At 40.0% G+C, this 14,578-nt stretch overlaps 1 protein-coding gene across 6 annotated transcripts in view; it reads right to left on the bottom strand.

Moving 5' to 3' along the window:
• The window catches only part of LOC132405494 (collagen alpha-1(XXIII) chain-like), a 146,221-nt gene that overhangs the window by 43,191 nt on the left and 88,452 nt on the right, over window positions 1-14,578 (bottom strand). For all 6 annotated transcript variants that reach the window (XR_009515896.1, XM_059990353.1, XM_059990350.1 and 3 more), the window contains 2 exons: window positions 11,969-11,995; window positions 9,861-9,959 (listed from right to left, as the gene is read on the bottom strand). Coding sequence is in view for 5 of the 6 variants with exons in the window: in XM_059990353.1 (XP_059846336.1) it covers window positions 9,861-9,959; window positions 11,969-11,995 (126 nt within the window). In the remaining variant the exon portion in view is untranslated. The remainder of the gene's footprint in view (window positions 1-9,860; window positions 9,960-11,968; window positions 11,996-14,578) is intronic.

Here is a 14,578-nt window from a genome sequence, read left to right as displayed (position 1 = left end):
TAAGTTCATTGCGAGAACTCCTCAAGTAAACATTTCAGAGATACAGACTAATTCTACACAGCTGCATTTTATTTACCTGAAAATCGCTGCATTGGATCCAAGAGCACAAACATTTCATTATGACAAAGGCTAACTGTGGGCAGCTGAACTTTTTAAATACTCATTAAATCAAAAACATTCTGATAAGTCCTGTTGGATTGAAAGAATAGCAAGCAAGGGGGATTCCAGAACTTATCTTTCAGCAGAATAAAGTAGTGAGAATGTAAGGAAAATGTCTGTAAAATAATATTCAGCATACATACAAGGCAAAATTGCAAAATTTTTACAGTATTTAAAGAGGCAATAAAAAGTGAATTTAACATCTTTCTTGGGCAAGACCAATCTTGTGATTCTGTGTATTTGTAATTTTCAACACAAGCTCTCTGCCTAAGCTATGGAATGATTTGCTCACTGCCCCAGCATTCTTGAAGGAACCAGTCACTCAGGGATAAGTGGGCAAATTAAATTAAACAGTAAATTAACTATATTAAAGATTGCTATTACTTTTCAAATATTGCTGCGGCAAGCAAACTACATGGAAAATATGTGACTGAGTAAGGAAGCATGAAATGGAATCTTAGGCAGAATTGCTCAGAAACGGAGAGCCAGTAAAGTGAGACAACTGCACATTTTTAATAATCCTGCACAAGGAAATACAAGGCAGTTTAATCTTCTATTCACTGTTAATGGCATTTTACCACAGGAATGTAGTGGTTTATACACCACTGCTGGTTCAGATTACACCACGGCAAACTGTGAATAGGCCTGGTAACTTACGCTTCTGTGTAAGTTTGCCATGGAGGTTGCCAGCTTGTCTTAAAATGCAATGTATGTCCTTCTAGGAAAGGAGCATCATATCTACCTACTCCTTTCCGCCTGCGATGGTAAATATGTAGCTAATAAAACAGGGGATGAAACAGAAAGAAAATATTGGCATCAGTCTAAGCTTTGACAGTAAACAACTCCTTCCTAAGAAACAGGCTGCTGTAGTTAAAGAACAACCTGACAGAGTACAGGCACCCATCGGTACATACTCACCTCACTCATACTTCCAGAAAATGTTTACTCGCTGTGTGCTCCAGTGCGTGAATCCTCTGCCAGTGCTCCTGCCATAGTGAAACAGTGACCTCATCCTCTCAGGGCTTGGAATGCAGTGAGCCACTGGATCACTGTACAGAGGCTGCTACTGTTGGGCAGGCAGTCAGAGCCCGAAAACTTTGGTCACATGTTGACCAGTGGTCACTGGGGTGAGCACAAAGGGAGGGCAAGGCCACAGCTTCTACCTTACCCAGCCAGAGATTGCAGACTCAAGCCAGCTCCATCACCGGTACAAACTTCCCCAACATCAAGGAATCTTCAGAAGGCAGCATCCATTATTAAGGACCGTCACCATCCAGGGCACGTCCTCTTCTCATTGCTAATATTAGGGAGAGGTACAGGAGCCTGAAGATGCACACTCAACATTTGAGGAACAGTTTCTTCCCCTCCACCATCAGATTTCTGAATGGTCCATGAACACTACCTCACTCTTCCTCTTTTGCACTATTTGTTTATTTAATTTCTTATTATAACTTATAATAGTTTTTTATGTCTTGCACTGTACAAAATAACAAATTTCATGACATACGTCATTGATAATAAACCTGATTCTGGTTACAAGGCAGACTGCAGGATCGGGGTGATCTGTCAATGCATGGAGCGCACACTCACATGCTGGCCAGGGTGCAGCGCGGAACCCACAGCTAAACCCTGAGGAGTCTCGCCTTTAGATCAGATCACAGGCAGCCTTTGGACATTACCTCAGTGCCTCACTTCGACTGAGCCTTGCAGTAATCAGAGCACTTAATCTTCCAATTGCAGCTGGTAACGGCCGAGCCCTCAACCAGGCTCCCAGTGGAACAGGGGTTGGAGCACACCTTGCATCAGAATTTTGGATAAACAGTGGTGTCATGATGCCTCTCGATATATAGTGCTATATTGGTGAGCACTCATCAGTATCCTTCACTGGTGGGAAATTGGCACGCAAGAGTATACAGAACACTTGGAAAATAGCAACAAGATAGACAGATCAACTTGGCAGCAAGGTAGCGTAGCGGTTAGTATGATGCAGTTACAGCACAGTGACCCGGGCTCAACTCCACATCTGTCTGTACATTCTTCCCCTGACCCCATGGATTTCCTCCGGGCACCCTGATTTCCTCCCAAATTCCAAAGGAACGAGGATAATTGGTCACATGGAAGTAATTCGGGTGGCACGGGCTCATTGGGCTAGAACGTCCTGTTACCATGCTGGCTCTCTCAATAAATTAGACATTGATTTCTGGAAGGCAATCACCATCGGCATCTCTTTGGAGTTTTTGTTTGAGGTTATAACTGATCGAATACATGAAGGGAAACCAGTGGATATGTAGTGCAAAATTCTCAGAAGGCTTTCAGGTCATTTTTAGTCCAAGATAATATATTATATCCCAAATATTGCCCTTTAGTTTTATCCTGATATGTCTAGCTCTTTTAGAGTTCTGTAATTTTCATTTGGTTCCTCTTTCATACTTTTGAATTCTAACCAGCAAACCTAATCTCAATTCATTAGGCAATATCGCCAACTCGAGTATTGGTCTGGTGAACTTCTGGTACCTCCCTCTAGAGTTTTATATCTTATATTTGAAGCACATTTTTAGACTTAAATATGAAATTTTGGAGGATAATTAAAACTCACAAGTATCTTTAGAACAGTTGATGACATAACTCTCTACAGAATACATGAGACATTTTCCATTTTACATTCATAAAGCTAATGAAAAATGGTGCTCATTACACAAAGTTAAGACCCATGCACAATCAGTAACTGCATTTGGCTCTGCTGGGCAAAACCATGAAGTTAAAGCCGAGGCTTCTGAGACACCAAAGCAGAAGTGACGGGTGAAACTGAAATAAAACCTAACAATGGTATAAAAAAAATCAAAAGAAAACCATTTAACTGTGTGTCCATAAACACAAGAGATCCTGCAGACGCTGGAAATCTACAGCAAAATGCTACAGGAACTTAGCAATTCATGCAGCATCTGTGGAGGGAAATAGAGTTGACATTTCAGGCTGATGCCCTTCCAACAGCATTGGAGTTAACTGTGTTGTCGGACATGATAGGCACCAGAGCAAGTTATGTTTTGAAGTACGTAATTCTTTTGATATTTTGTTTTATTCTAATGCTTATCTTGATGTTTGTGATTGGTAATGTTTATTATTGTTACATGTACTGAGATACAGTGAAATGCTTTTGTTTACATGTCATCTAGACAGATCATTCAGGCAAAATGACATTGCGTTAGCGCGAAAGAAAGCACACAGAATGCAGAAGGTAGTGTCACAGTTACAGAGAGACTGCAATGCATTTGCATTTGCAAATTGCAAATAAATGAAAGGTCATTGATCAGACAGATTGAGAGATCAAAAGTCAATGTGGAGAATTATGGTTACTACATTTTTAATAAAAAGCATATTTGGTGATTCTATTAGTTAACATTCCATCCAAGTTTCCTTGAATGTTCATTCAGGATTGGAATTACAGTGCATTTTTCCTGATTTGCTGATTACCTACTCTTCAGTTCCCTAATCTAAAGTGTAGTTGTTTAACTTTGAGACAAGTGTGCCAATTTGGAAGGAGACATGAATATTTAAAAACCTGGAGAATTAATACAACCAAGGTTTATCTTAATCTTAATCAGACCTTTGTGATTAGCCTCTGATATTGACATCTCTGCGCCTCACACCAACAATCCCCTGGAGGAAGGACTGGGCATACCATTAACCACTAAAGTTACAGACCAACCACGTACTGCCACTACAGCAGCATGTGGGAAATATTCCCTGTCTCCCTCGCCATCCACAAGGCACATCATGATGAATCATCCATTTGGATAAGCTTCAAGCTGCCCCTCTGTAGGTGCTCATGCTTTGATGCAGATCTCTGGAATTCTGTGCCTGGGTTTTTTTTAAAGCTCATTTTTCCTTTTTTAAGGTGCTCCTTGAACAGTCTTCTGATTTTCTGCCCTAATATCTCCTCGACACCTGACAATGATCCCCACCCCAAGTGCTGTTGTAACTGGCACACCACAGTTTCAACAACGATTCATTGATGTTGGTAGCTTCCCAATGCATGTTAACTGCAACTCAGCTCTATATTTCTTACACTTCTTATTGCAGTGAATTTGGACTACTTAACCCAGAATTATTTGTGAATGGGCTGCATTGCTACCTGGCTAAATATCCACAGGTTGGTCTCTAGCACAAATTCTCTCTTCGGTCACTGTTTAAGGCACTCTGGCATTCCACCTTGTTCCAAGCTAAACTTCCATCCAACATGACAAAGACTCTCTATTTCCACTCCCTGCCCCCAACTCAGATTCCAGCCAACTTGTTGAAACCTTCATCCATACAATTAGAAGGAAATTGTACACCCAAGGGGGAAATCATCAGGGTGCAAAGACAAGGTCAAGGAAAATCCCATGAGATTCCACAGGTAAATTAAGTGTAGGAGGGTGGCTAGGGAGAGAGTAGGTGCCCCTAAGGACCAGCATTTCCATATGGATGTGCAGGTGCAGAAGATAGATCAGATGAATGAATTTTTCCATCAGTTTTTACGGTGGAGGAGACCATGGAAGTTAAGGAGTTGAGGCAAAGAGCCATGATGTCTTGCACCGATATGAATGAGCAAAGACAAGATATTGGCAGTCTTAAGGCACGTTAAAGTGTATAAATCCCCAAGGCCCGACCAGATCATCCTCAGACCTGATGAGAAGCTAAGGAAGAAATTGGGGAAGAATTATCACAGATATTTGTATCAGCTTTAACCACAAATGACCTTCTGGATGACTGGAGGGTGGCTAATAAGGCACCATTGTTTAAGAAGAACAACCAAGTCAAAATAGTGAACTACGGGCCGATGAACCTGACATCAGTGGTGGGTAAGTTTCTGGCGGCAATTCTGAGGAACAGGATCTACCCGCATTTGGATAGAACAAGGACTAATTGTGGATATTCAGCATGGCGTCGTGTCTACATAGAACGTAGGTATCTACAGCACATTACAGGCCCTTCAGCCCACAATGTTGTGCTGACCCTGTAACCTGCTCTAGAAACTGCCTAGAAATTCACTACTGCATAGCCCTCTAGTTTTCTAAGCTCCATGGACCTATCCAAGAGTTTGTTAAAAGACCCTATTGTATCTGCCCCCACCACCATCACTGGCAATCCATTCCATGCACCTACCACTCTCTGTGTGAAAAATGTACCCCTGACATCCCCTCTGTACCTACTTCCAAGCACCTTAAAACTGCGTCCCCTCGTGTTAGCCATTTCAGCCCTGGGAAAAAAGCCTCTGGCTATCCACACGATCAGTGTCTCTCATCATCTTATACACCTCTATCAGGTCACCTCTCATCCTCTGTTGCTCCAAGGAGAAAAGGCCGAGTTCACTCAACCTATTCTCATAAGGCATGCTGTCCAGATTGAGGAAATAGTGTCTCACAAATCTGTTGAGCATTTCTTGAAAGAGGCAAATAAGCAGATTAGCGAGGACAGGACAGGGGACGGTGGATATTATCTATATGGACTTCAGCAAGAATTTTAACAAGGTCCCCTTTGGAAGCTCGTCTAGAATGTTAGATCACAGGGGATCCAGGGAGAGCTGGCTAAGTGGATACATAATTGACTTTATGTAAGCCAACGGTGATGGTGGAAGGTTATTGTTCAGACGGGAGCCCTGTGACTAGTAATGTGCCACAGGGATCAGTGCTATGCTCATTGCTTTCTTTTATTTATATAGATGATTTGGATGAGGTTTAACAAGTCATGCTTGCAGGTTTGCAGACGACATTAAAATAGATGATGTCATAGACGGTGGAGAAGGATACCAAAAATTGATCTTGGTAGCTATTTAAGTGGGCTGAGGAATGGCACATAGAGTTCAATTCAGATAAATGCAAGGTGTTGCATCTTTGGAAGTCAAACCAGGGTGGGAATGGTAGGGATCGGGGGAATGTTATAGAAGAGGAATCTAGGAGTACAAGTGCTTTGCTTGTTGAAAGTGCCATCACTGGCAGACAGATTGTTGAAAGAAGAACTCGGCATGCTGGCTTCCCTCAGTCAGGGCACTGAGTATTAAAGATAGGATATTATGTTGCTGTGGTAAAAGATGTTGGTCAGGCTGCCCTGGAACATTGTGTAGAGTTTTGATGACCATCACAGAGCTGAAAAGGGTGCAAAGAAGATGTATGAGAACGCTGCCAGGACTCAATAGCCTGAGCTATAGGGAAAGCTACGACTTTATTTGGAGCATATGAGACTGATGGGTGACTTTATAGAGGTGGATAAAATCATGAGGGGCATAGATAAGTCCTTTCCAAAAGATTGGGGAATAAAAAAAGAACTAGATGGCATAGTTTTAACGTAAGAAGAGAAAAATTTAAAATGGACCTGAAGGAAAGTTTTGTCACACAGAGGGTCGGTATACATGGAACGAGCTGTCAGCGGGAGTGGTTGAGGCAGGTACAATAGCAACATATACTAGGCTCTTGGACAGGTACATGGGTAGGAAAGATTTAGGGAGATTTAGGTCACAGGCAAACAGTACAAAGTTGTAATGGAGGCTAAATATTTGCAACCCTTGAAAAATCATATAAACGCAGTTTTAATGTGCTTACATTGCAAAGCATAAACTTGAAAGATTGTACGTGTTTGGTTTGATTTAATGGCTTTTACAAATCAGCTTTGAATAAATTTGCAATACCTCTGCAAGAACTTTCAAAATAGTCTTGAAAGCTGGAAGGGAAATAGAATTAGCCACAAAACAAACAAGTCTGCATTTAATTTAGGCTTCGCTGTGACCAGTCAACAAGTCCTTCAAGAACAGATTGTTTCATTCAGTTAACAAACTTCCAAAGGATCGTGATGATAATTATATTATATCATTTCTGCAGGATGCCTCTGTAAAATATGATTCAGATGTGTGGACTTACTGAAATGAAAGTTCATGAAAACAAATACAGTATGGCATGCAAGACATAAAATTGCAAAGCTCACTCCACTTTTCAAGAAGGGAGGGAGGCAGAAGAAAGGAAGTTGTAGGCCAGTTAGCCTGATCTCACTGGTTGGGAGTTGATTGTTAGGGATGTGGTTTTGGGGTATGTGGAAGCGCTTGATAAAATAAGCCAAAGTCAGTATAGTTTCTTTAAGGGAAAACCTCGCTTGACAAATCTGTTCAAATTTTTTGAGGAAATAACAAACAGGATAGACAAAAGAAAATCGGTGAATGTTGTGTATTTAGATTTTCAGAAGGTGTTTGACAAGCTGCAACACATGTCTGCTTAACAAGATAGGAGCCCATGTATTACAGGAAAGATACTGGCATGGATAAAGCATTGGCTGATTTGCAGGAGGCAAAGTGTGGGAATAAAGGGAGCCTTTTCTGATTAGCTGCTAGTGACTAGTGGTGTTCTGCATTGGTTGGTGTTGGGATCACTTGTTTTTATCTTGTATGTCAATAATTTGGACGACGGAATTGATGGTTTTGTGGCCAAGTTTGTGGATGATACAAAGATAGGTGGAGAGGTGGATAGTGTTGAGGAAGCAGAGAGGCTGCAGAAGGACTTGGACAAATTAGAAGAATGGGCAAAGCTGTAGCAGATGGAATATATTGTCAGAAAGTGCATGGTCATGCACTTTGGTAGAAGGAATAAAAACATAGACTGTTTTCTAAATGAGGAGAAAACTCAGAAATCCAAGGCACGCAGGATTCTCTAAAAGTTAAATTACTGTTTGAGTTGGAGGAGAGGAAGACAAATGTAATGTTAACACTCATAAGGAGGACTAGAATATAAACACAAGGACATAATGCTGAGGCATTATAAGTCACTGGCGAAGCCTCACTTCGAGTATTCTGAGCAGTTTTGGGCTCCTTATTTGGAAAGGATGTGCTGACATTGGAGGGGGTTCAGAAAATGATTGTGGGAATGAAAGGCTTATTGTATAAGGAACGATTGATGGCTTTGGGACTTTAGTCACTGTAATTTAAAAGAATGAGGAGAACCTCATTGAAACCTATCGAACGTTGAAAGGCCTAGAGAGAGTGGATCCGGGGAGAATGCTTCCTATGGTGGGGTAAGTCTAGGACTAGGGGACAAAGTCTCAAAACAGAGGGATGCCCATTTAGAAAGGATAAGAAGAGGATCCTAGATGGTGGTGAATCCATGGAATTTGTTACCAGAGGCAGCAGTGGAGGCCAGGTCATTGGGTGTATTTAAGGTGGAGATTGTTAGGTTCTTGATTAGTCAGTGCCAGAAAGGTTACGGTGAAAGGGCAGGAGAATGGGATATGAGACAATGATGAGATGATGGAGTAGAATCGATGGGCTGAATGGTTTAATTCTGATCATCTGTCTTATGGTCTAAAATTATGCTATTTATAGTAGACAGATTTTAACTCTGCCCAATCATCTGAACTGAAGTGTACGTGGGATGCACACTCCTGCACACTGTCGTCCCAACCAGACTGCTCTGTGAGCCAGAGACCAAAAGAACAATCTGAAGGGGCAGTTGAGCACTAAGATATTGGGCTGTAAATAATGGATACCCAGTTGCAGGCAAGTGGATCACCAACATTTATTTGTAGTTCTGATTATCCAGGGGACTTTGCTGTCTCAATTTCACGCATTTCTAACTTTCTAGCCTTTTCACCATCAGTTTGCTTCCATTATTACTGGGTTAATTTGAATGAAAGAAGATTTGCAGGATAAGACTCAGTGTAGAGCAGCCACTAGCCCTGTTGGAAGGCAGATGAGGTTGCCTCATTGTAGAGCTATCAGTCTGTTGGGCCAAAGGAAACAGTTTCAGTCCCTGCAGCAACTTTTTGGGATATTCTACCCACAGAGATCAGGGCCATCCATATGTGACAGCCTAAGTCTTTGCAGAACTTCTGCATTTGGTCTTCCCAAAATAATTTTAGGGATTACAGATACATCTCCCTAGTCCTTAAATCACTGCCAAAATACCTGTTCTTAAATGTTCACCTTCTCTACTAATGCAAGAAAACTTTAGCCATTGTATCAATGGCAGGCCTGCCTCACATCCAGAGCAAAATTGACTCATACGTTTTGGTATCAGGTGCCGGAAAACCAGCTAGAGCATTCATTAACAGAGACAAATACCTTTTTATTAATGAGCAGATACTGAAGGGTGAGAGAAAGAACATCATGCCTGAATGAACACTTCTCAAGCTTCTAGCCAGAGAGGAGTTTATTCGTCATATACTCCAGGAAAGCACTAGATCCTTCTTCAAAATCATGCAAATTTCTGCGTAATACCTTGCTGTCATAATGCACTTATCCTTCACCTTTCTACCACTGCACCACTCTCTCCAATCCCCAACCACTTTCCCTAGGTTTGTTAGTCAAAACTGTTGCAAAATCATTTCAGTTATTTACAGGCCTAGAACTCATGTCTTATATAACCTGGATTCTATGCATCACCTATCAAAACTGGTCAAAATTATTATTTAATGACTATAGATAAATGTGAAAAATTGGTCTACAGCACTGGCACAAAATAGGCTACTTACTGCACTGAACTACAAAATTGGAAAAGTTTCAAGTAGTAACGTTAATTATCAGTCGCTTTTGTCACCATCTGTCAGGAAAATGTAACACCCAAAATTGTTATTATTTGTTAACCATTCAAAGTGAAATCTGACAAGTAAGAAAATTAATTACATAAAATGTGCTTCATAGTCTATATCTGCAGTGTCACATGATAGGTAATAAACTTTCTTACGGGAGCTCCTGGAAATCCACGTGGGCCATCTTTTCCTGAGACTCCTGCAGAACCTGTTGGACCTGGAGGACCAGCAGGTCCAGTGTAACCTTGATCACCCTACATAACAAAACGAAATTAGTAAAGAATTAGCACTAAACAAGTATTACATATTGGGCAATAGAATAAGGAGAGGCAACATGAGCTGAACGATAATATTTTAAAAGAGAACCCTAGGGGTATAATGCACACAAATCTTTGAATCTTGCAGGACAAGATGGAAGTGCTGTTAAAAGAGGAAATGAGGCTCTTTGATTTATTATTTGAAGATTAAAGTACAAATGCAAGGAAATTAAGCAAAGACATCAGTTAGGGTTCATTTGGAGTGTGGCATTTAATTCTGGCCTTTACACTTATGCGAAGATGAGGTTTGCTGGAATGTATCAGTAATGATGGATGTCAATCATATGGAGGGACTGGACAAGTGGCAGAAATGTTCGTAACCAACCAATGCTGGCACTATGGTACAATTCTTTTTGTTCCGCAACATTTTGTGGTTAGGAAAAGTAGTACAACCAGATGTAATAGTAAAAGCCCTAGGACTGAATGGCCAAAGGAAGGAAAAATGAGCCCTGGGGAAAGAGAAAGAACAGTTTAGTTAGTGGTGGGATGAATGGCTACTTGTGTTTATTCACTTGTGACTTGGATGGCATTAATATCTCGTATTTTCCAATTGTCCTTTAAAAGGTGGCGGTGAACTACCAGAGTCTCTAAAATGAAGCTGACTCCCACAATACATAAGGGTAGGGTGTTTTAGCATTTGACCCAGCAACCGGAAATATACTTCCAAGTGAAGATAGTGTGTGACTTGAATGAAAACTTCCAGGTGGCAGCATTTCTTGCACCTGCTGGCCTTGTCCACCCACTTGCTAGAAGTAGCATATCTGGGACATCCTGTTGAAGATACTGTACACAGGTACATTGATGCATCACGCTTTGTTGATGGTACATGCTACAGAACAAAACCCCAGGGTTAGTGAGACTGAATGTTCAGGATGGTGGACGCAGTAGTGATCAAGTAGGCTGCTGCAGTCTAGGTGCTTTTGAGTTTCTTGAGTGTTTTGGAAAGTACTTATCTAGACCAGTAAAGATAATATCATCTGACTATGATTACCATCTTTCAAATGGAAGAAAGAATTTCAGGAGTCAGATGAAGTACTTACTACAAAATCAGTACTTAACCTGCTCTTGGAGCTACCACACTCAAGTGGCTAGTTGTCAAGTCACACTTAGATGTTGATGGAATTTGCTGACGGTAATGCTAATGAATGTGAAGGTTAGGCAGTTCTATCCTGTCCTGCTGCAGATGGTGGTGCCTGATTCTTGGGTGAGACAAATGTTACTTCAAGAATATTTAATCTATTGAAAACTTTTAAAAAATTAAACAAGATGAATCTTGAAAAAGGATCGAAACATCAAAGTCGATTATTGTACCCGGCTGTAAGTCTGAATTTATTTGTCAAGATTAATCTTATTTGTCTAAATAATTGCAACTTATTTTAATGATAATAGCAAAATAAGGGAAAGGGGAAAAAATTGAATTTAAATAAAAGTTTTGATTCTCCTTTCCAGATGACCCAAAGAGCCCAATGAAATGTAGGCTTCATTGCAATGCAGGAAATATAGCAGCTGATTTATACCAGCAAGTTCACTGAAGTTGCAATATTGTATTCAGCAGGTAATATGTGAGTGAGGCTGAATAATTAACCTTGGCTGGACTACATGGTGAATCCTACAGGCTTTCTTCATAACAATGGTGTAGCAGAAAGGGAGCAAAGGTGAGGTCTGAAGTTCAGTCCAACATTGCAAAATTCTCGCAGATTTTTCTGTTCAATTCTGACATTCTCTGAAAAATCATCTATTTTTGGTGTACTAACAGATAAGCAGCTACATATCTTTTCTCTACTGGTAGCACATTTTATCCCAAAACGTTAAGCAAGAATGGATCATCATACTAAAAGCATTTCAATGATGAATATTTAAAAATAGCTTTATTAGAAAACAAAAATATCAAGATTTTAAAGCACTGAATAAACCAAGAGGTTTTAAAAAAATAAACATTATTCTACCTTTTCTCCTTTTGATCCAGGAAGGCCCTAAAATAAAATAATTTCAGTGGATTAATGCATATTTTACTCAATTCCTCATTCAACCATCCTTTCTGGACACTCTATGCTAATTATTTGTCATCAACAAGATGAGGCTGCTAGAACTTGGAAATAAAACAAGTTTTCCTTCTTGCTGCCCAGTGACACAGAAACAATGTTACATTATGTGCAGAATAACATTTCTTTCACTTGATTAGGAAACAAATAGCAGATTTAAGGGAAATTAATGAATGCTGCTGAGGGATCTGGATTGCCTCATCTGCTTTCAAGCATGTACTGTATATGTATTTATTATAAAAAGGAGGAATACATGAAGTTAAGAGTTCGAGTAAGCAATGTAGATGGGACCACAAAATGACAAGGACAAGCTAAAAGACCATGCAACACTAATCCAGGTAGAACTTAATCTGGAAAAGTGAGGAACCTTCCTTTTAGAATTTGAGATAGATATAGTGATTTTGAATCCGAGACAATGTGAGATCGGTAGTTGTTAAGGGATGGGAAAATTTATATCTTCACACACCAAACAATAAAGCAATGATGCAGAATGTGTTGACAAAAACTCATGGAATAATGCCGTTTTTTAAAATTCTGTCAAGTGTGTTGTACATAGCCTTTTTCAGACAATCAGTACGTTAGTCTGTAGTACTGTTTTCTGTGTAACACAAAGAACCTTGGGAAAGATTTGCAGGCCTATACCACTGGAGAAACCAAATGCAGATAGGGCAACCACTTTGCTGGAGGGATTTTGACCTTCCAGTTCCAAGCTATTTTAACGCTCTGTCACACTCCCACTCTGATCTTTCTGTGACCTGTGGGAGTGTTATAACGTGGTTCAGAAATAACACATTTACAGCCTCTGGAGTCAATACTGAATTCTCTAGCATTGGGCAGTTTGTGTTCCATGTTTATTTCAGAGCTGGCTATTTCTGCTGCATTACCATGGAAGAGCTTTTCCCTTTCCACTACAGCATGGCGACTGCGGACACCCCACAGCCCTGCTATTTGCAATATATTATTCAACTTTGTCTGCCTTATCACCTCCTGAATGACTGGATAACCTAACAATATATCCCCACAACAATCCTGGCATCACCCTGTCACAAGTATGTCCATTTGTCATACAGTTCCCTCACTTTCTCCACAACTTCAATCTCCTTCCCAGTTCTGACAAAGTATTTTTGGCTTTATGTGTTAATTCACTCTCTTTCCAAGGATGCTGTCTAACCTGCTTTGTTTCAGCATCTGCAGGTTTTTTGATTTCAGTGGGATTGATAACCTTCATTTGTTTGTATGTTCACTTGTTATTAAGATGGTTAAATAAAACCACAAACGGCAGTGCGGTGTATCACTTCACACTGTGGCATGCAACACAAACTCCTTCACTTACCCAATATTTCATTTTTCCAAAGGATAATTTCTCAGTGAAGTTACATAATAGTACAAGTTATTAATTAATGAACAAAATATCTGTTTAGTTTGATAAACAAAATTACTTATGGATAAAAAGATATTTTAGCTCTTGGCAAAGGAAATTATAATGCATTAATGTACTTTTACCATGTAAGTGCACGCCTAGCGTTCTGAATACTTTTTTCCCCACAAAGGTATGAAACAATTAATATATCACAAAATGTTTACACAAGGGGTAAGATATAAAGTTCATTGAATCTGCGTTTCCCAGATGGAATAGTTTTTCCCAATGAAAGGGTCTTTGATGTACACTCACCACCATTGGGGAAGTACCCAGGTGCTGGGAAGGGAAATGCTGAGGCTAGTCATGATTGTGTTGATCAGATTACTCTTCTGAAAAAGCATCCCTTCAATTACTTGATGAGGCACAGAAAGATGGTGGTTAATTTACCTCCTCGTTTTTTTCTGTCACTTTCCTAATCTTTCCATTCCATTTCTTAATGCCTCTTTTTCTGGGGTACTGCATTTATCCTCTCTGATACACCCCCGTCTCTGTTTTTCCACTGTTAATGTACATATTTGAATACCACTTTGGTTAAGGGGATAAACTGTTTAATAGAGTTGCTCACTAAGAATCCATTTTCCCTGTTCTAAAACGATTGCCCTCCATTTATTTAAATGTTGTTGTTGGTTAAAAAAAAGGCACAAAGAAATTAAATAACTAATGAGATAAGTCTTGAGATGACTTGATCGAACATAATTTGGCCTGTTAAATATGGAAACTGGTTGCTCTGTTTAACTTCACTTCCTCAAACATTGCTGCAAGTATCCTAAAACTATATGCAGAACACTTTAAATAGTCAGCAGGTTGCTGTTCGGGGTTTATCTATAAAGTTACATTCATTAAGTGTTGCTGAATTTGGCTCACTGAAGTTTTTACAGAATCACATTCCGAGAGAATGCAGATTTATTGCTACACCACTAAACAAATATATGAGATACTGAAATTAAGGAAAAATGAGCCAGCCAACATTCTGGCTACAGCCTGAAGCTGAATGCACCAGAATTAGCCTCATTTCTAGACTGTTACAACTACAATGATGATATTTACCTAACCATCTGGAAAACAGTCCAGATACACCCTATCCTCAAAAAAGC

Source organism: Hypanus sabinus, chromosome 15 (assembly GCF_030144855.1).
Source record: "Hypanus sabinus isolate sHypSab1 chromosome 15, sHypSab1.hap1, whole genome shotgun sequence".
NCBI lineage: Eukaryota > Metazoa > Chordata > Chondrichthyes > Myliobatiformes > Dasyatidae > Hypanus > Hypanus sabinus.
This window is presented reverse-complemented; position numbering and strand designations above follow the sequence as displayed.